The sequence below is a fragment of the Bidens hawaiensis genome, unplaced genomic scaffold, assembly GCF_021521415.1.
Source record: "Bidens hawaiensis isolate Kalapana, Puna unplaced genomic scaffold, B.hawaiensis_p1.1 tig00012231_1, whole genome shotgun sequence".
Classification (NCBI taxonomy): domain Eukaryota; kingdom Viridiplantae; phylum Streptophyta; class Magnoliopsida; order Asterales; family Asteraceae; genus Bidens; species Bidens hawaiensis.
The window spans coordinates 362,045-388,040 of record NW_027491990.1 but is presented as its reverse complement, the minus strand read 5'-3'; the positions used below and the strand labels follow the sequence as shown (position 1 = coordinate 388,040).

Genomic DNA, 25,996 nt, shown 5'->3' with positions numbered 1-25,996 from the left:
ACAACGATTGATCTTTTGATTAATTCTGATATGTTTGCATCACTGTCATTGGTAACATGCCACCTGTTAATAACTCAATATTGATATATCTATTTGTATGTGTTCATATGAACCATTAAATTGGTTTGTAGATGTGTATTAATTTATTGAAATGAATTAATGTGAAATTTTAAGTATATTAGAAGATCATATTTTCAATAAAAAAAAGGAAGGTCTTGTAGTCTCATATGTAACAAAAAATAAAGAGTTTTAGGTTGAGCTATTGAATTTTTTCATTTATTGTGAATTTCATTCTGAGAGGGTAATGGAAATGATCGGGTAGATCAACGGTCTATCGGTGAAAAAAAAAATATTCAAAACCAAATATGAATTAAACAATTTTTTTTTATATAAAAACACACCTAGTTATTGAAAACATAAATAGTACATTTGCAGTAACTACAACTAATTAGAGCATTCTATTCAATTCTTCATCTTCATCTTTATAATTACACTAAAAACAATATCTTTTCTCTCTTATTTCTAATTAAATAATCCTTTTTTATACTTTTATCATTACATTTTCTCTCTCATTCACGCACAACCACTTTCAAAAACATTAAAAACTTATAGAGATGAACAATACGCTTATCCAAATTTAATCATGAACAGTAACATTTTCTTTCTCATTATCTCATAACCATCTCTAAAAAATAGGGAACCTCCTAATTTAGGGAATCCGTTAAGAATGCTCTAATAAATATGAAATGTGACTATTTATAAACGCACAAGACGTTTTTTAAAAAGTAACCAATACATCTCAAGAGGTGACTTATTTAAAACGACGACTATTGAACACTTCAAATTTGGATAGCCTTGCCCCAGCTAACAAATATTCAAACAATAAAACGTACAAAACTAGAGAAACCTCATATTTGGAAAGCTTATCTTCGAGGAGCAACAATGGCCGCCCTGAGAATCCAAATTCATCACACAGCCCACAAAAACATAAAAACATACAATCCCTTCTTCATCTCTTGCTCAATTCAGCAGCCCACTCAAAACAACATTAAGGTAATGATATAAACATTTAGCCTTGTTGCTTGGGGTAGTTAAAAAGAATGAATGAATGGCAGGTGGTGATCAATGGAGCCGCCAAGGAGATTGGAATGGCGGCGGTGGTAGCAGTCACCAAGTCCAGAGGTATGGAAGTTGCCGGAGCCGTTGATTCACATCTTGTTGGACAAGATATTGGAAAGGTCACTCTGCGTTTATGTTTCTGTTACATTAATTAATTAATTAAATGCATAATAATAATAATAATAATTTGATGGTGTTTAAGGTTTGTGGCATGGAAGAAGCTCTTGAGATACCCATAATCAATGATCTGACCATGCTACTAGGCTCCATATCTCAGGTCAATCTTCCTATTTACATGATTCTCATCTCAACCAACTTAATTACTAACTGCTTCTTTCTACCAACCAGACTAATTCTTTATTATTTCAAATTTACATAATTACTCAGTTGACTTTCAAAGCAAGTCAAACTTTGCTTTAAACATCACAAATACTGACATGGCTTCGTTTTGGGCTCAAACCCAACCAAAAACTGTAATTTTTTTTTTGGTTTTGAAAACTGTTTGTTTCAGTTTTTCGGTTCGGTTTCGGTTTTAACATTTGGGCTTGAAATTTTTGCGCCAGAATTTTTTAACTGAAATAATTAATTTGGGCACAAATCTTTTAAGGATGTTTTTGCTAAAATATATGGGCTACACTATTTATTAAATTCTTGTAAATTACTTAACATTCAAAAACTAAAAACGAAAATCCATACATTTGGTTTGGCTTTTCAGTTTAGTTTACATGCAAAACTGAAACAAATTGGTTTTAACGAAAATATAAAACCAGCCTTAGATTTTTGTTTTAGGTTTCATGCACACTGGTACTGATAGACGAATTTGTAACTCTTTGACAGTCAAAAGCAACATCAGTTGTAGTCGATTTCACTGACCCGTCTACGGTTTATGACAATGTCAAACAGGTTTGTGGACTTGTTCTATCCCCGAATGATTTTATACAAACTGTCATTTGTTGTGATGTTTTATTGCTGTTTTGAGGTTAACAGGCAACCGCATTTGGTATGAATAGTGTGGTTTATGTCCCACGAATTAAGCCCGAAACCATTGCAGCATTATCCGGCTTCTGTGAAAAAGCAACCATGGTGAGCACAGGGTGAGAGGTTGCGTTTCAACCTTAAAATTGTCAATAAAAATAAATTTAACTTTTAAGTGGAAATAAATGTGGCAATTGCGTTTCAGGGTTGTTTGGTTGCACCGACTTTGTCAATAGGGTCGATACTGCTCCAGCAAGCTGCAATTTCGGCTTCTTTTCACTATAATAATGTCGAGATAGTTGAATCTAAAGCTAACACAGGGGTAAGTTGATAATATAATTAACAGGTCAAACAGTCAAGTTTTATATATGTCAAGACGGGTTGGTTGACCTGAAATATATTATTCAAACATAAAATGGGTTGGGGTTTTTGTGCGTTAGAATGATGAATATTGCCTATCGACCAGTTTGACCGGTTTATCTTTAATGTAAGGTTTCATTATAATGTATTTGACCCGCTAAAAATAAAGACATAACCCCAAACTGTTTGATCTGTTAAAGTAAAGACATAGCCCAAACTATTTTACTCGTTAAAGTAAAGACATAGCCCAAACTGTTTGATCCATTAAAGTGAAGACATAGCCCAAACTGTTTGATCCGTTAAAGTAAAGACATAGCCCAAACTGTTTGACTTTCTTTAAAGTAAAGACATAGCCCAAACTGTTTGACCCGTTAAAATAAAGACATAACCACAAAATGTTTGACCCGCTAAAATAAAAGCATAACCCCAAACTGCTTGACTAAAGGCATGATCGCAGATTTTTTGACCAGTTAAAAATAAAGACATAACCCTGACCGGTGTGACTTGTTTTCTTTAATGTAAATTCTGCTATATCTGTTTAACATTAAAAATAAAGAGAACCCCAAATTGTATGACCCGTTTTCTTTAATGTAAAGGACTATTATATCTTTTAACCCGCTAAAAAAAAGACATAACCCGAATGTATGACCTGTTTTGTTTATTGTAATTTTTATTAAATGTGTTTGACCCATCAAAAATAAAGACATAACCCTGTACTGTTTGACCTGTTTTCTTTAATGTAAAATTTTATAATGTGTTTGACCTGTTAGAAATAAAGGCATAACCGAACTGTTTTACCGGTTTTCTTTAATGTAAATGTCTTTATTCACGTTTGACCCGTTAAAAATAAAGACATAACCCAAAGGCGCAAACTATTTGATCCATTTTCTGCAATGTAGATTTTTATATTAGGGGTGCTTGACCAGTTAAAAATAGCTGCATAAGCCCCAACCTGTTTGACCCTTTTTCTTTATTGTAAATTTTTATTACATGTGTTTGACCAGTTTATAAGTGAATTATAAAAGTACCAACTCTAATCAAGCTGTTTAAAACTGACACAACTGACAATAAACAGGCATTCCCGTCACAAGATTCTGTGCAAATCGCCAACAATCTCTCTAACCTCGGGCAGCTTTACAACAGAGACGATCTTGAAACAAATGTTCCAGTAAAGTTCAGTTTGAGCAATCAGTTACATGTTGAATGCTAAACATTTAAAAATTAAGTAACGTATCAAATTTTGCCATTTTGGTATCAGGCGAGAGGGCAACGACTAGGAGAAGACGGGATTCGTGTGCATAGTTTAGTTCTTCCCGGGCTTGTGTCTAGTACATCGGTCCATTTTTCGGGACCAGGCGAGGTATGTTTCTTTAATGCATGTGCTTTTCTCAGAGACCACAAGATATGTGGGTTGGATAATGGGTAAATTTAATATCAAAATAAGCCGGGCCCGTTGGTTTAACATTTTCCTAACATTCGCATATAAGTTACATTTTTAGTCTATAACAGTTTAGTTATTCAGCGTCGTCAATTATAAGGTTGTATGCATTAAAAATATATTTTAAGCGACCTTTAGTCTTATTTTAAACTTTTTTGTCTTACCTGTTCGACTCGATAGAGATAGAAGAAAATGTTGAAACTGACACTAACACTACACGTTTGGTTTATTATATATAATTCTTATACATGTTTAACTCGTTAGAGATAAAGAGAAGGTTGAAAGTGATCCTGACACTGACACATTTACTTTTTCTAGAAATATAACGCATACGTTTGTTGATTATAATAGGTGTATTCTATCAAACATGATATCACGAATGTTGAGTGTCTCATGCCTGGACTTATTCTAGCGATCAGAAAAGTTGTACGTCTAAAGGTACTTTTAAGAATAAGAGAAATATATAACCTTCAACTTTCAAAGTTTAATTTTATTACAAATGTTTTCTTTTTCACATTGGTTTTGTTATCCTGCAGAATCTCGTTTACGGGTTAGAGAAGTTCTTGTAGTAAAGTTTTCTCATTGCGTCGAAGATGATAGCGATCTATTTCACCTCTGGATTACCGGATAAGTTTAAATGATTTGAGAGTTCTTTTTACCTAAATTGACAATACGATCTATATATGTAATCCTTCACACAATTTAACCAACATGAAACTAGGGATGCTAAACCATTCTTGTTCATGGGCTGGATGGTTGAACTGACACGTGCTTGAACAAAACACGCGTATACGTGAGTTGACAAGTACACGATCCTTTTAACCGAAAAGTGATGATTATTTTGAATATTTATACTTATAAATTTACAACCAAAATGACAAATGTAAATATAACTCGATTTCTTTTAACTTTTAAATTTAAGTACAGTTATTATGGGAATATAAATTTTGACATAAATATATTTTTCTATAAGGTTGTAAGATTAAATATGTTAACAGGGTCAACTTGTTTGGTAAGTGTAGTCATGGGTTCAACCTGAAATTAACTGGAACTCAGTAAGACTAACTCAGCCTCATGAATTGCATGTGACGGTACATGAAACTCGTTACTAGCGAAAAAGGATCTAACATAAATTTTTTTTTAAAACTAATCTTTAAATCAATGGAATTGGTGTGTTCCGGGCTCATATGACCTTACACAATTAATCCTTTAATTAGCATGTGCTGAGCTCGAGTTCGCACTCGGGTTGTTAACGAGTTTTCAAGCTTGAGATCAATTGTTAAGTACTATTGATTTCATTTGTATACCAATAACTATTTTCTTTGTATAATATTAAATATTTTTAATACATTTTAATTATATATGTAATACTATTTAGTTATTTTATATACAATATAAATTTGTTCTATGAATATATATTTATTATATGTGATAAGTGTTATAATATTTGTACAAATAATAGGCTTGCTTTGACTTGCTACTTTAGTTAAGTTCTGTATGTGAACCTCGCGTTTGAGCTCACTTCTTAAATTTTATAGGCTCGTTTGATCAAATTGATCTCAAATAGTTTATGGGTGTACTAATATGTTTACATGCTGTCTAAATAAGATAAAAGAAAAGGTAATAGCATTGGTGGTAGCAATAATACAATGATAATATAACCTGCAAATATAGCCCGTCTATAATCACGGACGTATAAGATCTTTTGTTATTGGGTTACCATGGGTAGCGAGTCGTACTTTATTATTTGGTTCTTATAAAGAAATTAAAAGACAATGATAATAACAGTAATAATACAGATACTAATAGTTAATTGCAATAAATAATAATAATAATAATAATAATAATAATAATAAAACTAACAGAACAAGTAAAATTGATAACAAGCTGTATTCTAAATACCATGTGCTGTAGATCGTTCAATATCCTTCTTTAAAGCAGTCTATATGTTAAACATATAATAAAAAAATTGTTATATTTTAAATCACACGAAATCCACATGTTTTCATCGTATAAGTATACATCAAAATGTTGTTTTTCAGCGTACATGTAATTTAAGTCACGCGAAATCCACATGCAGGTATTTAGGGTTTAAATATTGAATATATTTACATTTTGAAACGAATCACATGTGTTTAAATAAAGTATTTTATAATGTTAACCTTGGCCAAAGTCACGATCTCATCTCTTTGTGCATTTTCTTCATGGGCTTCAATCATTGGAGGTATGCCAAAAGAATCTTCCATCATCTTTAACCTCAAAACATATGAATGGAGTTCTCTCCGCCACAATCTTCGTTCTCACTGTCATCCGACCAGTGCAATGGTCGCGTTACTTAGAACCATCACTACTACCATCACCATCACCCCTAGCATCACCATCGCCTCCAAATTTCAACTTTTTTTTAACATCATCATCATCATCATCATCATCGTACTCAGTATATCCCACCAATAGCAAAGCTATGGTAGGGTCTGAGGAGGGTAAGATGTAGGCAGCCTTACCTCTACCCCATAGGGATAGAGAGGCTGCTTCCGGTGAGACCCCCGGCTCGATAGTAGTTTTGCATCAAGCCCTAGACATAAGGCACATAGCACTCAATCATCGGGACACCGGCTGATCGGTGTATGTACCCTTATCTTTCAGCTATCAACGCCACTACGTGATGCCTGATTAACCGTCCGTCACTTTTAACGTTATTTTCACGAGATTAGTAAAATAACGTCAAAATTAGTGCAATTTCACTTTTGCCCACCCGAGGGTTCACACATATATACATCATATGTGCGCACCGCAAGCAGGGCTCAACTTTTTTTTTTTTTTTTTAACATACTTATGACAAAAAATAATTAGTTCGTCAATTATAATTTTAATTTCTTTAAAATCCAACTATTTTGACGAGTTTCAATACTTGTTCACATTTTAGTTGGTTTAGAAAATTTCAATTCATTTAAACAATTAATATATAATTACACGAACCATATATTTTAGTGCTTTTTAAAAAAATTAAGATAAAGCACTTATCTATTAGAAGAAGCTATGCACACTTTAATTTAATATATATAAAATATATAGGACAATTCACATTGATTCGGAGATTGTTTGTATAACTTAATGAAACTTCATATTTATTAAACTAAAAAAGTTAAAAAAGATTTATGGTTTTAATAATGCAAATAACAAAAACTTGCAAGGTAGACATGTACATTCTTTTGTATGGACTTAAAAATTATGCTTTTAGTTTTAATAAATATTTTATTGGATTTTAATAATCTATATTGAATAGTATTGAACGATAATAATTCTTATTCATTTATCGCTATTGGCGGTCCAAAATTTTAAAAAGTTGGCCTCTAATGGTCCCTAGTTGAAAATGACTTAACGACATTATACTTTTTTTTCGAGTTTCAAACTAATATTTAGGGCTTTTGATCGGAAGGATGATACGGGTCGATTGATGTAAAGCTTAGCTCGAAACGGTGATCCAAACGACTTGATTTTTGTTAATTGTAAGCTTAAACACCTGAATTTAAGCATTGTTTCGTCATTTTGAAGCACCATGTTGAACTAAGTTTTGTATCATTCGACTCATATCCTCTTTCGATCAAAAGCCTTAAAATATTAGTTTGAAATAAAAAAAAATATAACGCTGTTAAGTCCCAACTTTTTAAGTTTGGGACCGCTAGTGAACATAAAATGAATAGAAATTATTATCGTTTGATATCATTAAACTATTCAAGAGTGATTATTAAAATCCAATAAACCTTAATAATATGATTATATATTTCTTTAGTATTCGTTATGAATCATACATAAAATGGCAGGCTTAATTCAAAACCACTTTGACGGGTTCAATCCCCCTTAGATGCTACATTGAGCTGGTAAAAAAAAAAGGGACACACAGAAAACAAATTATACAGGGAGTGCTAATGTAAATTAGTGTTAAAAGCAAAGTCAAAAGGCCGACTTCTGACTGACTCGGTTCCCCCATCACCTTTATCTTTGTCGTGGGCCATACCCCCCGAGTCCAACTCAACTCACTCCCACCGAGTCACACCCCAACTCCCGGCCGCACCAGATAATTCCCTCTCAGGTCACAGAACCATCCATCAACCTCACCAGATCTCGCCACGTGTCCTCAATGCACCTGATCACCGCCCGATCAACTTGATCACACGCTTCCCAACATAAACCGGCTACACCCGGTCACCTAAGCCTCTCCACCGGCTCTTCCGGTCACTCCGGTTCCCGCTAGATACATAAACTCACTTCGATCGATTGTTTGTTTGTTAAGCTCCGTCCTGATTGATGATTATAATTATTACCACTACCAGATTTATTATTTTTATTATTTGTAAGCAATGCTTTATTATCTAATTCTGTAGCTTAATTATTAATTCAACTTAATTATTATTATTGTTTGTTTGGATTATTTTTTTAACTATTTGATCAAAATGCTTAAACTGTGTGCATAAAGCAGATCTTTGTTTGTTTGTTTCCTTTTGAAAATTTGAATTTGGGTTTGATTCAAGGCTGCAGATTCTGATGCTTATTTAACTAGTATAAGTAATTATTTTTGTACGGATTTGATCTGTTTCTTCATGAATGTGATGAAGTTGTTCTTGATTTTTCGAATTTCTGAGTTTTAGTTGTTAGTTTAGTCGTAATTAATTTGGTGTTTGTGCTTTAATAATTTGTTAGCTGCTAAATTACAAATTTGTTTTTGTTTTCTCAATCAAATTAGGTTTCTGTGGTAATTAATTCTGCTCTGAACTTGAGAAATCTTCTATCATTTCATGTTAAAGTATTGATCTTTTAATTATTATTATTATTATTATTATTATTATTATTATAATAAATGTTTTCATTGATTGATCTGTTTGTTGTTGATTGTTCCTGAATGTTGTTGTTGTAAAATTATAGCTTCTGGTGTAATTTGAATTCACGAGTTTTAATTGTTAATTTAGTGGTTTTCTTTGCTTTTCTACGAGGTATTTTTGTGGAAATTTGGTGTTTATGCTTCATTTTTTGCTGCTAAATTACAAATTAGGTTATCTGTGGTAATTTTTGCTCTGATCTTTGTTGTTGATTCTTTCTGATTTCAGGTTTTGTATGAAGAACTGCTGATTATTTTTTTCTCAGCTTCTGCTGTAATTCGTTCAGGGTTACAAATTTGCTTCTGTTAGGGTATATTTTGTATTTAGTAGATCTAGTTAATATTAGAGTAACGAGAAGCGCTGGCACTGGATAATTACTTAGATTCAAGCCAGCAAGCGGCCCTATCGCGAATGGGCCCGTCGCGGGCTGGTGTTGGGCTGGTGCATTCTTCACCGAGCTCAGGTATTTTCTTTCAAGGAGATATGAATATGCAACCTCAAGGGTTAGGTAATTCACATTTGGGCTCGTTTGGGAACTCCGCAAATCCGTTTAATGGAAATATGCGGTCAAACATGGTGCCTGTGTCTGGTGATATAACGAATAGTATTGGAGGAAGTTCGCTGGTTACTGATGCTAACTCGGGACTTACAGGTGGCGCCGGCGGTGGTGGCCCGCGTCTGCAAAGAAGTGTGAGTGCGAATAATGAGTCTTATATGCGGTTACCTGCATCACCTTTATCGTTTACTTCTAATAATATAAGTATTTCGGGGTCGTCTGTTATAGACGGGCCGACAACAATGCAACCGGGCTCAAGTCAAGATCAAGTGGGCCCGGGTCAAGGAGCTGGTACACGGGTTGGACAAGTTGGTCAAGTTTCACTACCGAATGGTTCACGAGTGCTTGGATCGTTCATTCAAGATGATGACAACGTATCACACACGCAAAAGAAACCTCGATTGGATATTAAGCAGGAAGATATTATGCAGCAACAGGTTTTGCAACAGTTATTGCAGCGACAAGATTCTATGCAGTTACAAAGCTCAAATCCACAGTTGCAAACATTGATTCAGCAGCAGAGAATAAGGCAACAGCAACAGCAGTTGTTGCAATCTTTACCACCAGTTCAACGGGCGCATTTGCTTCAACAACAACAACAGCAGCAGCAACAGCAGCAGTTGAGGCAACAGTTACAAGCACAACAACAAAGCTTGCAACCTGCAAATGCAATGAAACGACCTTATGATGGTGGTGTATGCTCACGAAGATTGATGCAATATTTGTATCATCAAAGGCAACGACCTGCTGTGAGTTTGTTTATCAAGATTTCAGTCTCACGTTTTGTTTCTTGATTTTCCTTATTAAGTTCCATTTCTAGGCTTGTAAATAAATCGAACAAACACAAACGGAGCTTGTTTGTGTTTGTTCCACGAACAGTTAAACGAACGAGGTTTTCTTGTTCGTTAACATTTGTTAAGAAATTGAACGTGTTTGCTTATGTTCACTCCTTAACAGCATAAATGAAGGGTTCACGAGCATAAGCAAACGGACATAACTAAACATAACTAGGCTAAAACCGAGTAAATTTAATGTGAACAACAATGTTTTGGGGCTAAAAAAATTAAATGAATAAATTAGCAAATGTAAACCACCAAGCTTTAGCAGTCGTAAGCTAACGAACATAAATAAATGTAAATGAACGAATATAGACGCATTTTCATGAACATAAATGAACGACAAGACATGTGTTCATGTTAGTTCATTTAGCTAAATGAACAAATTTTTTTGTTTATGTTCGTTCGTTTATTAATTAATCAAACATAAACTTAACTTCCATCCAAATGGTTCACGAAATGAAGTGAACGCTTGGTTCTTTTACAAGCCTATTCATTTCTTGATGCAATGAATGCATGAATCTGTTTGAAGTTTGAACTATTTTTATTTATATATATACAGGATAACAATATTTCCTATTGGAGAAAATTCGTTGCAGAGTATTATTCACCACGTGCAAAGAAAAGGTGGTGCTTGTCTTTGTATGATAATGTAGGCCATCATTCATTGGGTGTTTTTCCACAGGCAGCTATGGTAAGTTATATATTTTCTAAAACAATGGCACGTGTCACTTTTCTGTTCGATTGCATCTTGTATTAATATCATACTTTTTTCAGGATGCATGGCAGTGTGATATTTGTGGCTCAAAATCTGGAAGAGGCTTTGGTATGCAATTCTTGTTATGTTATATCTTTATGCTACATTTGGGTACCATTGTAATTTTTGGTTATGTTTTGATGATATGTCATATATGTATATATGTTTTCACAGAGGCGACGTTTGAAGTATTACCAAGACTTAATGAAATCAAATTTGGAAGTGGTGTTATCGATGAGCTTTTGTTTTTGGATTTGCCTCGTGAATATAGATTTCCTTCTGGAATAATGGTATTGGAGTATGGACAAGCAGTTCAAGAAAGTATATACGAGCAGCTTCGTGTGGTTCGTGAGGGTCAGCTCAAAGTTATTTTCACCCCCGATTTAAAGGTAATTATACGCAAATGATATTTTTACAGAAAAAAAACCTATGTAATATGTTTGCTTTTTTACTTAATTGTATTTATTGTTTTAGATATTAACCTGGGAATTCTGTGCACGACGCCATGAAGAGCTTCTTCTTCGTAGATTAGTTGCACCTCAGGTACAAAAAAGTTTGTTCTTTACCAAGAACATTATACATGAAATCATGAATAGATGAATCTATTTTTAAGTCTGGCAAAACGATTGGGCTGCGTTAGTTATCGGGATCGAGTTTGGGTCAAAATGGTGGTTTTAGAAAAGGAGTATTGCATATATCCCTTGTAAACTTCACTTATTGCATATTTACCCAACCCAAAACTAAAATTGCATATATCCCTTTCTTTATTGAAATTCCACATAATGACGAAATACCCTTTTAATATTACAAACCGTTTTCAAAATAAAAAATTGGCATTTGTTTTTCATTTTGAAGATGGTCACTTGTCTTTTTATGATTGTTACTATATTACTATGAATTTTTTTTGTTTGTTTTTTTATGATAGATGAAAGAAAATAATGAAAAAAATGCAAACAATTTTTTTTTAGTAAAAAATGCAAAGAAGATTAAAAAAATGTTATTAATGAAACATAAAAAAATAGAGAAAGACACTTTTTTCGATAAAAGACAAAAAAAAAATAAAAATTGGGTGAATTTGAATTTGGGATGCCAGTGAACACAAGGGAACTACACTAGTCAATTCTACAGTTTATTTTTAATAAAATAAATCAAAATTGGTAAATTTGATTAGGAGATGCATGCAATTTTGGTTTTGGGTTGGGTAAATATGCAAGTAATGACCTTTACAAAGGCTGATATATGCAATTGCTCCTAAAAAATATCGATTTGGTTTCGGTTATAGACCCAAATGGGCTCGGGCTGAAATGGGATCTATTAATTCCGTTTGTTTGCTTTGTTTAATTTAAAGGTGAATCAGTTGTTACAAGTGGCACAAAAATGCCAATCTACAATAGCAGAAAGTGGTTCTGATGGGGTTTCTCAGCAAGATTTGCAGACAAATAGCAATATGTGAGTTTTAAGCATAGTTTGCAAAATGGGCGGGTTGAATAATGGGTCAAATTTGTATGGGTCTAAACGGGTCAACTTAAACACATTTTGTTACTGATTGACTGTGTTTTGTGACAGGGTTGTGACAGCTGGGCGACAGCTGGCTAGGAGCTTAGAGTTACAATCATTGAATGATTTGGGCTTTTCTAAAAGATATGTTAGATGCTTACAGGTATACTTTCTTCATTGTTGCTAAATTTTTTTTTTATTTCTTTTCCAGGCCAAATTTTTATTTGCAGCCTGAATTTATGCTAGATATCTGAAGTCGTCAATAGCATGAAAGACTTGATGGATTTCTGCCGAGACACTAAATCTGGCCCTATTGGTATAATAATTACCAATTATTATTATTGTAATTGATTTTACTCTTAATATTATAGAACATTTTATTCTTTGCTATGTTATTATCCTTTACAGAGGGATTGAAAGACTTTCCCCGACAGACAAACTCGGGCAAATCGCAAATGGAACAAATATCCAGTATTCCGGGTCTGCCAGCAGACCGAAATGGGCTGAGTAAGTTAGTCTCACCGAATCCAAGTGTCAGCAATCCAATGGTCAACAATAGTCAACACATGGGTAACCGAGGAGCTCCACTAAGCGGTTCAGCTCAAGCAGCACTCGCAATGCCAAACTACCAAAACATGCTTGTGAGGAAACCCTCAAACTCCCAACAAGAAGCTTCTTCTTCGTTTAATAGCCCGGCCCAAAACGGATACCCGTTTCAGGGCTCTGCAAGTATGGCGGCAGTTGGCGGCTTCCAACAAAGACCCATGTTCCAGGTACAACCGAACCACCAGCAGTCACCGTCTCATAGTGGTAGTCATATGCAACAACACATGATTCAGCAACTGCTTCAAGATATGAGTAATGGCGGCGGTGGTGGGCCCAAGCCGTCGATTTCCGGGCAGAGTGCCGCCAGCGGGAGTATGGGTAGGGACGGTTTGAGATATGGGATTTCAACAGGGACATCACCGCGGCCGCCAGCTGTGCCAACCAGGAGCAATAGTTTTAAAGGTGCTTCACGGAGCGACTCGTCGGCTAACGTGGGGGTGGATAATCAGAAGGCGGTGACAGCTGAAATGCCGCATTTGTGTGATGACATTGCTCAGGATATAGGGAGCGAGTTTACGGGGAATTGTTTTTTTGAAAATGATGAATTGGAGGAGGGAATGGGTTTTGATTGGAAGGCATAAAGTTTAAAACCATGTACAGTTCGTGTATTGAATTGTCTTTATATACCTTCTTCATCTTTAAACATGCCATTTGGTTAGCATTCTATGTGTGTTGAGACTACTTAGGTGGTTCATGAGCTATTCTTTCCTACTAATATATACTTTATGTTGTATACTTATATGTTTAAGCAGTAAAATCGTGGGCGGTTCTGTAACTCCCGGTCGTGGGTTTTACCGGTTTTCTTAGCCTTTTGTCATTTTTGTTTTATTTTAGTTATGTTTTATGAAAAGCACAAAAAGTGTAAATCCAATGCCCATATCTGAAGTCTGAAAAAAGCCCAAATGTATAGAGAACAATGCTCACATCAAGTAATAGAACAACTGAATAACGGATAAGCTCTATAAATGCATACAAGGCTTGGTGCATGGTTATGAATTTCGGTTAACCGGTTGTTGTCTGCTGACTATTGGCTACTAATCGAACCTGTTTTTATCAAATGGTCAAAACCGATTAATCTCAATAACTGGTCTTGGAAGAAAATATTAGTAATCCGTTTAATTACTTAGGCTATTAACCGAACTAGTTAAACTGTACCGCTTGAAAAATGGTTTTAAGTATAAAAATAAAAAATAAAAAATATCTGAGAGAATGTAAAATAAACTTGGCACGCCACTAATGCATGCTTTATGATGTATGTTTATACAGTGAAAAAAATGTGAGCCGCATCCTTTTGGTGCATAGGTGCAAATTCCGGTTAACCGGTTATGGCTATTGGTTATTAATTGAACTTGTTTTTGGCTGTCAAAACTGGTTAATCTCAATAGCCGGTTTTGGAGGAAAATATTAGTATCCTGTTTAGGTGATTAGGCTATTAACCGAATCGGTTAAACTATACAGCTTTAAAGGAATTAAAGCCGGTTTTTAGTATAAAAATAAAAATAATTATCTAATCAAATGTAAAATAAACTCAATTTATTAAAATAGAGAGGAAATTAAATGACACACTATTAAAATAAAAAGAAAACAACACCACATTTTATTTGATATATATAGTCATCGTTGTTGTCGTCTTTGATTAGTTTTAGTTGCAGGTTCCGCAAGGTTCGGTTGACGTTTGTGCTTCATTTTAGCTTTCATTACCTTGCAATGTTTTGCTAAATGAGCTTTTGAGGTGGATTTCAACATGGCTTTGAGGAAATTTTAGAACGAGCCATTTCAGTTTTATCCGATGTTAGACATAAGTCAAACTTTGAAAAAAATTTCAGGGTTTCTCTTTGTTTCTAGTTCCAACACTATGCTTTCTTCATTTTCCATTTGAGTCTTGAGGGTTGAGAGTTGACAGGATTGAGTTGTTTTGTGTTTTTGAGAGTTTGTAAGAGCTAGAGACGTGGTGTAATCAAACCATTAAACCCAATACCTATTTATACCTATGGGTTTTAAAAGTGGTCAATAACTAGTTTCCAACTGCTAAAAACGACTATACAGCCATTAGAGAGCAATCAAAAAGTTAATGCCAACGTTAATAAACGATTAGCCAGCGTAACCTGTTTAAAGAAATCAGTTTCGGCTAAGGCTCCTTCTTTCAGTTCTTTGCAAATGCTTGAACACTCCACCAATCTCTATTGCAATGCAATCTAACAACTAACCCCTAGTTATTCCAAACAACATATTTAGTCCTTTAGGCCTACTGGCCCAGTGTCCAGCTTCCAAGCCCAGCAACTCCTAGCCCAATAACAATATTCTTATAATCCTAACATATAAGTCATATAGGATACCCAAATTAATCCTCAAGTCACTATGTAAGAACAAACATAACAAGCATAATTCTCAACATAATATTGGTTTTATTTTATCCGGCCTAGGCCTGCAAGCATACATGAGCCTTCGAGCCCACACACGTCCCAAAACAAGTCTTATGGCTCAATATCACTAGGGCATACGAGTACGGAATCTAAGGACAACCCTCGTTTTTGATGGGTACAATCGATCTGGGTCATTGAGAAGTTGATCTTGGTAGGTTCATATGATTGTTCAAGAAAGTCTCCCACATGATAACATATCCATTTGCCTTGCTTGTCAAGAAAGTATTTTGACATTGCACTTTGACCATTTAATATTGAAAATTTGAATCGAACTGGACCCATGGTCCAACCATGGATCTCGTGATTGCTGGATGGACTGTATCCAGATGTGGCAGCTTTTTGCATGCGTACGGAGGTGACTGTGTGGCAGCTTTTTGCAATCTATATGATTCGTATAGACCCTATACGAGCCGTATAGATATATTGTAGCTCGTATAGAACCTATACGAGCCGTATAGACCCTATACGAGTCGTCTGATCTATACGAGCCGTATAGGATCTATACGACTCATGTAGACAACATGTCAGCCTATAATTTGACCAGAGATTTATAATTATTTTATGATTTATACGAGCTGTATAGATGGTTTACGACCCGTACGGCCCAGGTATCAGCTTTTCTTGCTCAAACCATGTAACATTTTTGGGTTGCTTTATAATTCGTCACCCAACAACTTCTATTTCATTCGTCATATATCTATAAGGTATTGAACTACTATAATTTTATAAAGAGTATATTTCAAAAGCTGAGTTAACACGAGTCAAAACATCTATATTAACAAACGAAATTATTTTTATAGCAATTATATTTCAAAAGCTTAGATAACTTATATGGGTGTCAACCAAAATGGATTGCGTGACCACATCTAAAAAGCCGTTATCCAGAAACGCTCATGTTGTTCGTAGGTTTCTATGTATGAAGCAAAATATTTACTTTTAAATTACTTGTTTCTATTTGTAACCAACTCGGATGTTATTTATAATATTTTGTAATTTTAAAGTAATCTTAAAAAAAAGCCCTATACGAGTCAAACAGACTCTATACGAGTCGTATAGCCCTACACAGCTCATATAGGGACTATACGATACAAATAAATAAAAACTGACACTTTCTGACTGAAAATGACTTGACTCTACACCTATACGAGTCGTATAGATCCTATACTACTCGTATGGACTCTCCTTGTGTTTGAATAACCTCCATGATGTATGTATAACCCAAACCTTTAACTAATAGCCTACATATATGGTAAACTGTACAAAATTAAAAGTATATGAAAAATTAGTTTGATAGTTTATTTATTTGTATAATCTATACATGTGTATGTAAACAATATAAAGTTAAAAATATATGAAGCGTTGATAAAAAAAAATAGCTAATCGTTTTGGATCTTTTCTCCGTATTTTTTTTCTCTTATTTCGTACATATAGTACAAAGTTATCAAAATTCATAGATGTAGCACGTGTAGTTTAGGAGAAAATACATGCAACGGTATAATTACACACCATAGTTTTTATTTATTAGCATTCGGATAATTACATACACACAATAATTACAAAATGTATTTCAATGGTAGAATATGATTAAATACATTTTATTTTTAACATGAAAATAGTGAGAACCAATTTTTTGTTATTATTAGATTTATTTTTATAAGGGTTTGTTGTTATTTTTTGTTCGTATTTGCTAATTTTTTATTATAAGACATTATAATTATTTGCTGATTTATATTTTGTTGTTATTATTAGATTTTTTCTTTTGCTATTATTATTTTGTTCTTGATTTTGATGTATTTTATTATAATTTTTAGTTTTTTTTCTTTGTTATTATAAATCATTGTTTATGTAGATTGGTATTGTAGTTGATATTGTTTTTTACGTTCTTGTTTTTTTATAATTGGTATTATTTCCTATGTTCTCATGTTAAAATTAAAATATACACGAACCTTCCATTCAATGGTAATTGATTTTTTTTTTCAAAAGTCATTTTTCTGAAAAATATGACGTTAATATGTTAATAAATAAGAAAAGTTTTCATTATATAACATGCATCTTTTTTAAATAATAATGAAAAAGAGTTTCGGTTTTGGTCCCTTTGGTTTCTTAAAATTATTAATTTTTGTCCAATATATAGTTTATTTTAGGTTTTTTGATATAATAGTTTCAATTAACCAATCAGTTTTAGTCCAACCTATTAATGACATCCACCAACCGTTAGTTAATACAACTTTGAGGGGTTTATTTTATATTTTTCACAAACTTTTAATTCATATATATATATATATATATATATATATATTACTAAATATAAGTTTTATGCTTTTTTATTATTTTCTAACTATTATGGCTTATCATATTTATTTATATATAAATATATACTTTTTATTTTATTAAAATACCTTTTTTTTCGAAACTGGAGCTTTTATGCAACTTTGTATTTATTTATTTATATTTGAATACTTTTATTTTTTACTTTTTATAGCCTTAATAATATCTAGGCTTTGAAAAACAGATATTTATTGTTTTTTAAGTTCCATTTTAAATCTACACTTCTAATAACTTAAATGATTTAAAAAACTTAACCTTTTTGCTTTTATTTCTTGACGGTAAAAGAACACATATTTATTTTATATTGTTTATTTTTACTTTTCAATTGACGAAGGGTTTTGGAAAATCTGTTTATTAATTTTAATTCTTGGTTTGCATTTTTTTTCGAACTAAATTTTTGTATTCTATAGAGTTTGAAACAATTATTTCACATCTTAATCATCTTGCCAGCCCATCAAAATGGAAATGACGTCTTGGTTTGTATTTATTCCAAATATACACTTGCATAAAGGCGTCGGTTTCAAAAAATTATATTTATTAAAAATAAAAAGTGTATAGATATTTATATATAAATAAATATAAGAAACCATAATACTAAAAAATAACAAAAAGTGTAAAACTTAATTATGGTAAAAAAACCCAAAAATTCTTAGGATTAAAAGTTTGTGAAAAATACCAAAAAACCTCTCAAAGTTGTATTAACTAACAGTTGGTGGATGACGTCAATGAATTGAACTAAAACTGATAATTGAAACTATTGTACCATAAAAGACTAAAATAAAATAGTTGAACAAAATTGATAATTTTAAAAACCACATATTTCGATATCAATAAAGACTAAAATTTTATTTGACCAAAATAAAGAATAAAATCGAAGTTCTCTCAATGAAAAAAGTACAATATTTCGTTATCAATGAAAATGAGCCACATATTTTTTCATATTTTGTAATCAGTAAAATGAACCACATATTTTGGTACTAGTGAGTGGTGTGGAACCAATTTTTTTCAGGTAAGTTTTCTATGTTTGTTTTATTGCTTTCTGTTGTTCGTATCCTCCGGCCTCCCTTGTTATCAATAAAATGAACCACATATTTTGGTACTCGTGAGTTGTGTGGAACCAATTTTATTTTTAGGTAAGCTTTCTATGTTTTTTATTGCTCTATGCTGTTTGTATCCTCCAGCCTCCCGGGTAGTGGTGAGGTTTGGACTAATACATATACCGGGAGCGTCGAAAGTCACGAATCCTGTTTCCCGTGCCAGAGGGGGGGGGGGGGGGGGGTACAACATATATAAAAATTTTGAAAGAAAACACATAAATTTGCAACACGTAAAAATTTTTAAACAAAAACACGTAAAATTTATACTATCAGGTAAAAGAACGGTGTGTGTTGGATAGGGGATGGGGACCCTGGGTCCCTTCTATGCTGCTCCTCGGTTCCCGAGTTAATTTCTTTATAAATTGGCCGTTCGAAGAAAGAAGATAATTAGTTTGATTTTGGGTTTTATAAATTTCGAGCCAACCACATGCGACGCTATAATATTAAATAGATCCTCTCGTCTTTTGGATATCATTTTTAAAATGAATTTATACATTCAAAATAATAATTAATAAAAAAAAATGATAATATATGATTATGAACTCCCAACCCCATCCTTTGGATAGGCATAAATAAAAGATTTGGTTGTCATACACTAGTTTAGAATAAAGAGAGAAAATTAAAGTAAGTGGGATTGTAAACTGTTGTTTAAACTTTAAAGAATGTAAATTGTCGTTTACATAGTATTGATGGTGTAAGAGAACAAACCCTTATAAAAACACCATTTGATACTGTATAAGCAACTAAAAGTGTATAAATAGGACATGGGTTTGAATTCATTTTTTCTTTTTTTTTACATTTTAAACATTGCTTTAAAACGATGACATAAGTTGGAGTGAGAGAGAGAGAGAGAGAGAGAGGATGAAAAAAGATGTGGCGAGAAGAGAGATAGGTCATTGTATGCGTTGTTGATCATTCGTGATAGAGGAAGCCAAGTAATGTAAGATCGATGGGAGAGAGGTGTTTCGATCAGTAAGTAGATATAATAGGACGAAGATATAACAGGATGTGGAGGAGATACAATAGGACGGTCCGTAGGTAAGAGAGCATTGGATCAAGTGACACCACATACTATTAAATTTTGTATGTTATATGTTATGTATATTACCGTTTTTTGACCGACCTAATTATTATAATGCCTTACCCACATATATTTTTGACATGAACCTATAATAGGTTTTTAACGTGTTAAAAATTAAGATGTGATGGATGGGTTTTCTGCTTTTGCCTTCTGCTGACTTGAACATTTTGTGATGTTCAGTTATGTTTACTTCCCTTTATAACTTGAGAGTTGAATGCTTAGATGTTTTCATGTTTGATTGCTTATTGGCTTTACTAAATTAAGTCTTGATTAAAATTTGGACGTTTGAAGTATTTTTGTGGCATCATATATATTTTCGTTAACTTCTTATCGTGTAATAATAATCACATATATCATGCATGCCAAAAGAAATACCTGGATTGAAGAGTGTTTATGTGAGTCCAATATCTCGGATCATGTATTCCGGTTATCTTCATCCCTTTCCATGAAAGCAGCATGCATATTCCACCCTTTCTCTTCTCACACCACACTTCCTGCTTAAAAACACACTCCATTAATAACTAACAGTAGCTTCTGTAAAACTAAAAACTAAAATAAACTTAACAAACACGTTGGTACCATCTGGCATACGAACGGGACAACACAACATTCCATATATATCTTTCTTACAACGATAATACTTGTAAACCATTAACACTTTCTTAACAAGAACCTCATAGTTTTCGGGCAACCTCGATTCCCACAAGAAATCAGCAGACGAAGCTCTATAAAATGCCTGATTCACGCGGGCTAAGTTGCAGATCTCCGGTGGGTCAAATTGATCAAGAATCATGGCTAAACACTTCTCCGGCAAGTCTCCAAGACTCGGTGGTTTGCCACTCGCCGGAGCTTCATTGTTAGGGTCCGGAAAGTTGCATGAGATTCCAGATCCCATATACAAAAATAAGTAAGATTATGTTTAGATGGATGACTGAAGGAGTTGATTCTTTAGACAAACGTGTATCAGGCTTCTTACATTAGGCATCGACTCGAAGCTTTTTGATTGTTTTATTTTATTATTCTAATTCCAATTAGACAGGATTTGTTAAACATCTTTTAGGACATGGTACAAGATAGGAGTTTGTAAAGACTTAAAAGATTAGGATTAGGATTGAAAAGCTTTAGGAGATGCTATTTTGTTACTTGACTTGCTTGTTATTGCCTTTCAGTATTTATGCCTATATGTTGTTTTATGATGTTATAACTAGCACTATATTTTACTCCCTCATGTCATCTTCTTTTAGCCATATGTATTGGAATCATCGCTGGTTTTTCTATAGATGAGGTTTTTACCAGGTATGATGGTCCTTCTTGTTATATTTTATTATTCGTTTTAATTGTTAAACGTATTCGTGCGTTGTGATGGAGATTTAGATCCATAGAATATCATAAAAAAAAAGTACCGATACCAATCCTAATAATACCAAGACCGGTACGTACCTATGCTGCAAATGAAATCGACACATGTTTTACATCGATTCAAATTCATCAAAACGAATATTGATACCAGTCCCGATAATACGGCAACTGGTACCAATTAAAATTAATTTCTTTGATTGGAGATCCTCTTTGGACCGTCACTACCAACCTAGAATGCACTTGCTAAGCGAGGTATTAACATTGCTTCGTCCCACTATCCTATTTGCCTAAGTCACAAAAAATAGGAGCATTTAGCGGTGCAACACGATTTTGACAAAGCTTATTTGTCGTCTCCCCTCCCTTTTCTCGGGGTCGCTAGAACAACTGTTAGAATATCCAATTTGTTAGGCCTCGTTTTGTATTATTAAGTCTTTTGTATTGGTGTTTATGTATTTGAGCTTGTTAGCCACTTTTGTATGTAATTGGGCTCAATGCCATTTGTAAACAAGCCCATTGGGCCATATGATATAAAACATTTCTCATGCATGCTTCCCTATATAGGAAGCATGCTATGAGAAGAACATCCTTTAGCCAATTCTCTAACTCCTACTTCTCTTATTCTCTCACACTCTCAACTCCCTTAGTCGAAAATAAACATCTCAAGATCCGAGATCAAGGTGCTTGGTGTGATATTCTGCTAGCATCAAGTTTGGTTGATCCAAGACTCGTTGTTAGATCCACCCGCGTTGGGACCTACAATTGGTATCAGAGCTTTGGCTCACTAGTTGAGGTTTTTGGATCACAACCTTGGGTTTTGATCTTGAGAAAAAGAAAAAGAAAGTGTTCCTACAAGAAAAATTACAAAAATACAAAAAGAATCGGGTTCAAGTTCCACAACATGACTTAGAAAGTGTTCTTGGTGAAAAACACAAGTTTTAAAGTTTAGATCTAAAAGATTCGGGTTTGTAAGTTGTTAAATCTCAGGAAATAAGTGTTTTAAAAGTTACTAAAAATGGACAGTTTGAAATTTCGCTTCGCATGAACGTGGAGTTGTTGTACCAACTCTAGACAAGATCTGACAAGTTAGGTGAAACTGATTCCAAGAAAGATTGCTTCCGGATGTTTTTGAAAATTTCACTTCGCAAGTGTTTCGCATCGCACGAGTTTCGCTTCGCTTGAGAAAGTGTTTCGCTTCGCTTGACTATTTCGCTTCGCATTCCAATTTCGCTTTGGACAGTCATCATTTCGCTGCGCACAAGAATCTTTTCGCTTCCCATCACTGTTCACCTGTTTCGCTTCGCTTGAGTTCTTGTTTCGCTTCGCATTACTGTTTCGCGCGAAATTTCTGTTCTGTTAGAATTTAAACTGTTTGAAGACTTTTAGTGTTTGAGACTGTTGTAAACATGGCTAGTACTGATTCTGAGTTGTTGAAAGGGTACTTGTTGCTTGAGAACCAAGTGGGAACAAATACAAAGCCTCCAAAATTCATGACCTTAGATGACAACTTTGCCGACTTTAAATAGAGGTTCATGAACTTTATTTCTTTGACTGACTTTGAGTTAATGAGATGTTTTGAGATAGGTCATCATGTTCCCATGATAGTCACTACACATGGGGAATAACCAAAACCTGTTGAAAATTATGATCAAAATGATAGGACCTTGATAGAGTAAGACAAGAAGGCATACCTTAGTTTAACTGTTTGTCTTTCCAATGAAATTACTGAGGCTCTACGTGAACACAAAAGTGCCAAGGGTTTGTGGGATGCACTGGTTGAAAAGGTTGAAGGAAATGATGGGATTAGGGAAAACAAGAAAGCCCTTTTGAAAGAAGAGCCATGTTCAACCATCGTCAAGGTGAAAGTGTGGGGGATTTGATAAAAAGGTTTGAAAAGTTGATGGTGAGAATCAGAGCTGCAAGTGTTAACATCGTGAACTCTGAAATCAACCACAAATTGATGAATTCTTTTGCCGTATAGCTGGAGTACCAATACAGTGACAATCAAGAGAACTGCCAACCTGAATGCAATGTTAAATGTTGATTTGATATCTACTATCAAATCTTTTGAAATGGATGAGCAGATGAGGATGAACAACCATATAAGTTCTCTAAATCAAGCTGGGATGAACATTGCATCATCAATGCCTACTGCTTTCATAAGCAAAACCCAACAAAACATGTACCCAGTAAACACTCCAAAGTACTCTTTAGCTGTGCCTCCACAAAAGACTGCATTCATCTCAACTGGCAATCAATCTGTGTCTTCTGGTTCATCTGGTTCAAGTTCATTTCAGAAGGCAGTTGATAGTGCACTTGAACAAGCCTTGAAAGCCCATGGAATCTCAACTTCTTCAAAAACTCAGCAAAATAAAAGTTCCAGCTACTGTGAAGCACTTCCCATGTTGAATAACTCCAATGTTGCTCTTGTTCACGCTTTTCTTTCCAGCCATGAAGAATTGATGCAAGGAAACTTGTTGCCACAACAATTTGAGACAGGAGATCTAAAAGGAATCAACAACAAGGATCTCAAGAAAATGGACATCAAGTATCAAATGGCAATGGCAGTTCATAGAGCAACAAACTTCATGAAAACATATGCAAAACACAGTTTTAAGGACTCGAACAGGAAAAGGATTGGTTTTGATAGAGAGAAGAAGCTTCGGTGCTATAACTACGGTAAGATGGGTCACTTCTCATTAGAATGTACAAATCCTCCCAAACCAGCAAACGACATTCTTGTGACAGAAGTGACTGATGAAGAGAACAACAAGTCAGGTGGGAAGAAGCACATAGTGGAAAAGCCCAGCACTTCGGTTCCTAAAATTGGTAATCATCCACACAAGGGCAACTCAAGCTCAAACTCAAGAGACCTTGTCTCCCAAACGGAGGTCCAAGCTGGTATGGATTGGGATGATCAATTTCAGGAGCTGCAGAACCACCTCAACATGGCAGAAATGGCGTTTACTTCCAACAATGAAGCATCTTCATCTTCAAACACAGTTTCTGATGCATCAATAGTTGATGAGGTAAATCACAATCTATTTTCTCAAGCTTGCATTAATAAGGTTACATATTATAGACACCATCAAAATGAAGTCTTGAAAGAAAATGCAAAACTTCAAGAGTTAAATGCTAAGTATGTAAAAGCTGACAAGATTTACGTTGAAAAGATTGAAACTCACCGTGATGATGTGGCAAATCTTGGACTAAAAATTTTTGAAGCTAAACAAGAAGTAATATATTATAAAAACATCGTTTCTGAATTAAAAGCTGAAATTGAACGTTTGAAACTTGATGCTTCTAATAAACAGAAACAAGAAAAAATTGTCGAAAGATTTGAAACATCGTCCGAGAAATTGGATGATTTTATTGGAGCCCAGAGAAGTACTAAAGTAAAAGCAGGGCTGGGGTATAATTATACTGCTGTACCTCCACCTTTAAACGACAACTACACCAGTCTGCCCCACTTTAGCTATAATAATTCTTCCGAGGAAGAAATGTCATATGGGGTTGGTAGAATACCAAAACCAGTGAAATTTGTTCCCGCGGTGCCACAAACTGCTGCTCCAGTCCCATCATCTGTTAAATCTAACATCAATGTGTCTTGTGAAGCAGGTGATTTAAACAATGGTGAATGTGGGAAGGTTAACTTAGGTTGTAAGCAAAAAGGAGAGTTAGAACCACGTTTTGAATCTTGTGTGGGTCTAACCAAATCAATTAACAATCCAGTTTGTAACAAAGTGTGTGAATCGATGTTAGGAAGTTTAAAGTCAGGATCCAATCTTGTATTTTGTGAAACTTCTAGTGATGAAAGTTGTAAAAGTGATTGTAATGAAAATGAATGTTCTTCATCTTATGATTGTGAAACAGTTTATGATGAAACTGTCAAAGATAAGGTTGATAGACAGAATGGTCCTAGCTTCTCATCAACTAATCATCATATTGAGAATTTGAGAAAACAAAAATCAAGTTTTGAAAATGAAAAACCAAGCACTTCCTGTAAATACGTGCCACCCAAGAAAACCTCATTTTCTCAAAATACAAATTACAACAACAGTTCTCAACATTATGATCAGTTTGATAGTGCCTATTACTACTCTCGCCAGAAACCTAGGCATTCAAATTATTTTGCTTTTAAGTTTTCTAATAATCATGATTATCAGACAGATAGAGGTTACAGACAAGTTAACCCAACTACATCACATTATCTGCCAAATCACATATATTTCACTGATCGAGATGTCTATAAATGCAACCAAAGAAAGTATTGCTTTGTATGTGGGAATCCATATCACCTTGAAAGACATTGTAAGAACTGGCATAAGCAACAAAGAGATTTAAACAGTGCGTTTGGTAAGGCATTTCCTAAGGTTGATCCCAAACCTAAGAAAATGACTCACCAAACTCATTCTTCTGCCAGTGAGACTGATTCAACATCAAAGAGAGGGCAAAAACCAAAGAAACCATTTTGGCTAACCCAAAGAGAAAGGAAGAGGTAAGCAAAGGGGTTCTGAAGCTGAAAAGCCCAAGAACCCTGCAAAAGTTTTCACAAAAACAAATTTAGGAGATTTTCTGGATATGCCCAAACCAAAATGAAGGCAATCCAGAAACCCTTCCAAAACCGAGGAAATCATAATTCAAGTTCCTCGAGGGATTGCTCTTCAGATTCTGATTCTCCAAAAGATTA

General features: G+C 34.1%; 2 protein-coding genes across 2 annotated transcripts; both read left to right on the top strand.

The window, feature by feature from the left end:
• Nucleotides 1–942: 942 nt before the first annotated feature.
• LOC143540446 (dihydrodipicolinate reductase-like protein CRR1, chloroplastic) lies at nt 943–4,555 on the top strand. Its single transcript, XM_077033505.1, has 10 exons — nt 943–1,053; nt 1,116–1,238; nt 1,322–1,396; nt 1,957–2,022; nt 2,107–2,202; nt 2,300–2,416; nt 3,530–3,622; nt 3,713–3,814; nt 4,244–4,330; nt 4,429–4,555. The coding sequence occupies exons 1-10, from the start codon at nt 943–945 to the stop codon at nt 4,459–4,461; spliced, it is 903 nt and encodes a 300-aa protein (XP_076889620.1). The 3' UTR covers nt 4,462–4,555.
• A 4,512-nt stretch (nt 4,556–9,067) lies between these two features.
• Nucleotides 9,068–13,635, top strand: LOC143540452 (putative transcriptional regulator SLK2). The gene is made up of 9 exons (XM_077033507.1): nt 9,068–10,074; nt 10,724–10,855; nt 10,939–10,987; nt 11,093–11,307; nt 11,393–11,461; nt 12,267–12,367; nt 12,485–12,578; nt 12,662–12,731; nt 12,824–13,635. Exons 1-9 carry the CDS (start codon nt 9,181–9,183, stop codon nt 13,600–13,602), a joined length of 2,403 nt encoding a protein of 800 aa, XP_076889622.1. The 5' UTR covers nt 9,068–9,180; the 3' UTR covers nt 13,603–13,635.
• The last annotated feature ends 12,361 nt before the right edge of the window (nt 13,636–25,996 follow it).

What these genes read in the sequence shown, in the direction of transcription:
- LOC143540452 (XM_077033507.1), top strand. Translation starts at nt 9,181, where the DNA reads ATGGGCCCGTCGCGGGCTGGTGTTGGGCTGGTGCATTCTTCACCGAGC. An exon ending in TTTTCACCCCCGATTTAAAG is followed by an intron (nt 11,308 to 11,392) that starts GTAATTATACGC and finishes TTATTGTTTTAG; the next exon opens with ATATTAACCTGGGAATTCTG. An exon ending in GTAGATTAGTTGCACCTCAG is followed by an intron (nt 11,462 to 12,266) that starts GTACAAAAAAGT and finishes TTTAATTTAAAG; the next exon opens with GTGAATCAGTTGTTACAAGT.
- LOC143540446 (XM_077033505.1), top strand. Translation starts at nt 943, where the DNA reads ATGGCCGCCCTGAGAATCCAAATTCATCACACAGCCCACAAAAACATA. An exon ending in TACTAGGCTCCATATCTCAG is followed by an intron (nt 1,397 to 1,956) that starts GTCAATCTTCCT and finishes ACTCTTTGACAG; the next exon opens with TCAAAAGCAACATCAGTTGT. An exon ending in AATCTAAAGCTAACACAGGG is followed by an intron (nt 2,417 to 3,529) that starts GTAAGTTGATAA and finishes GACAATAAACAG; the next exon opens with GCATTCCCGTCACAAGATTC.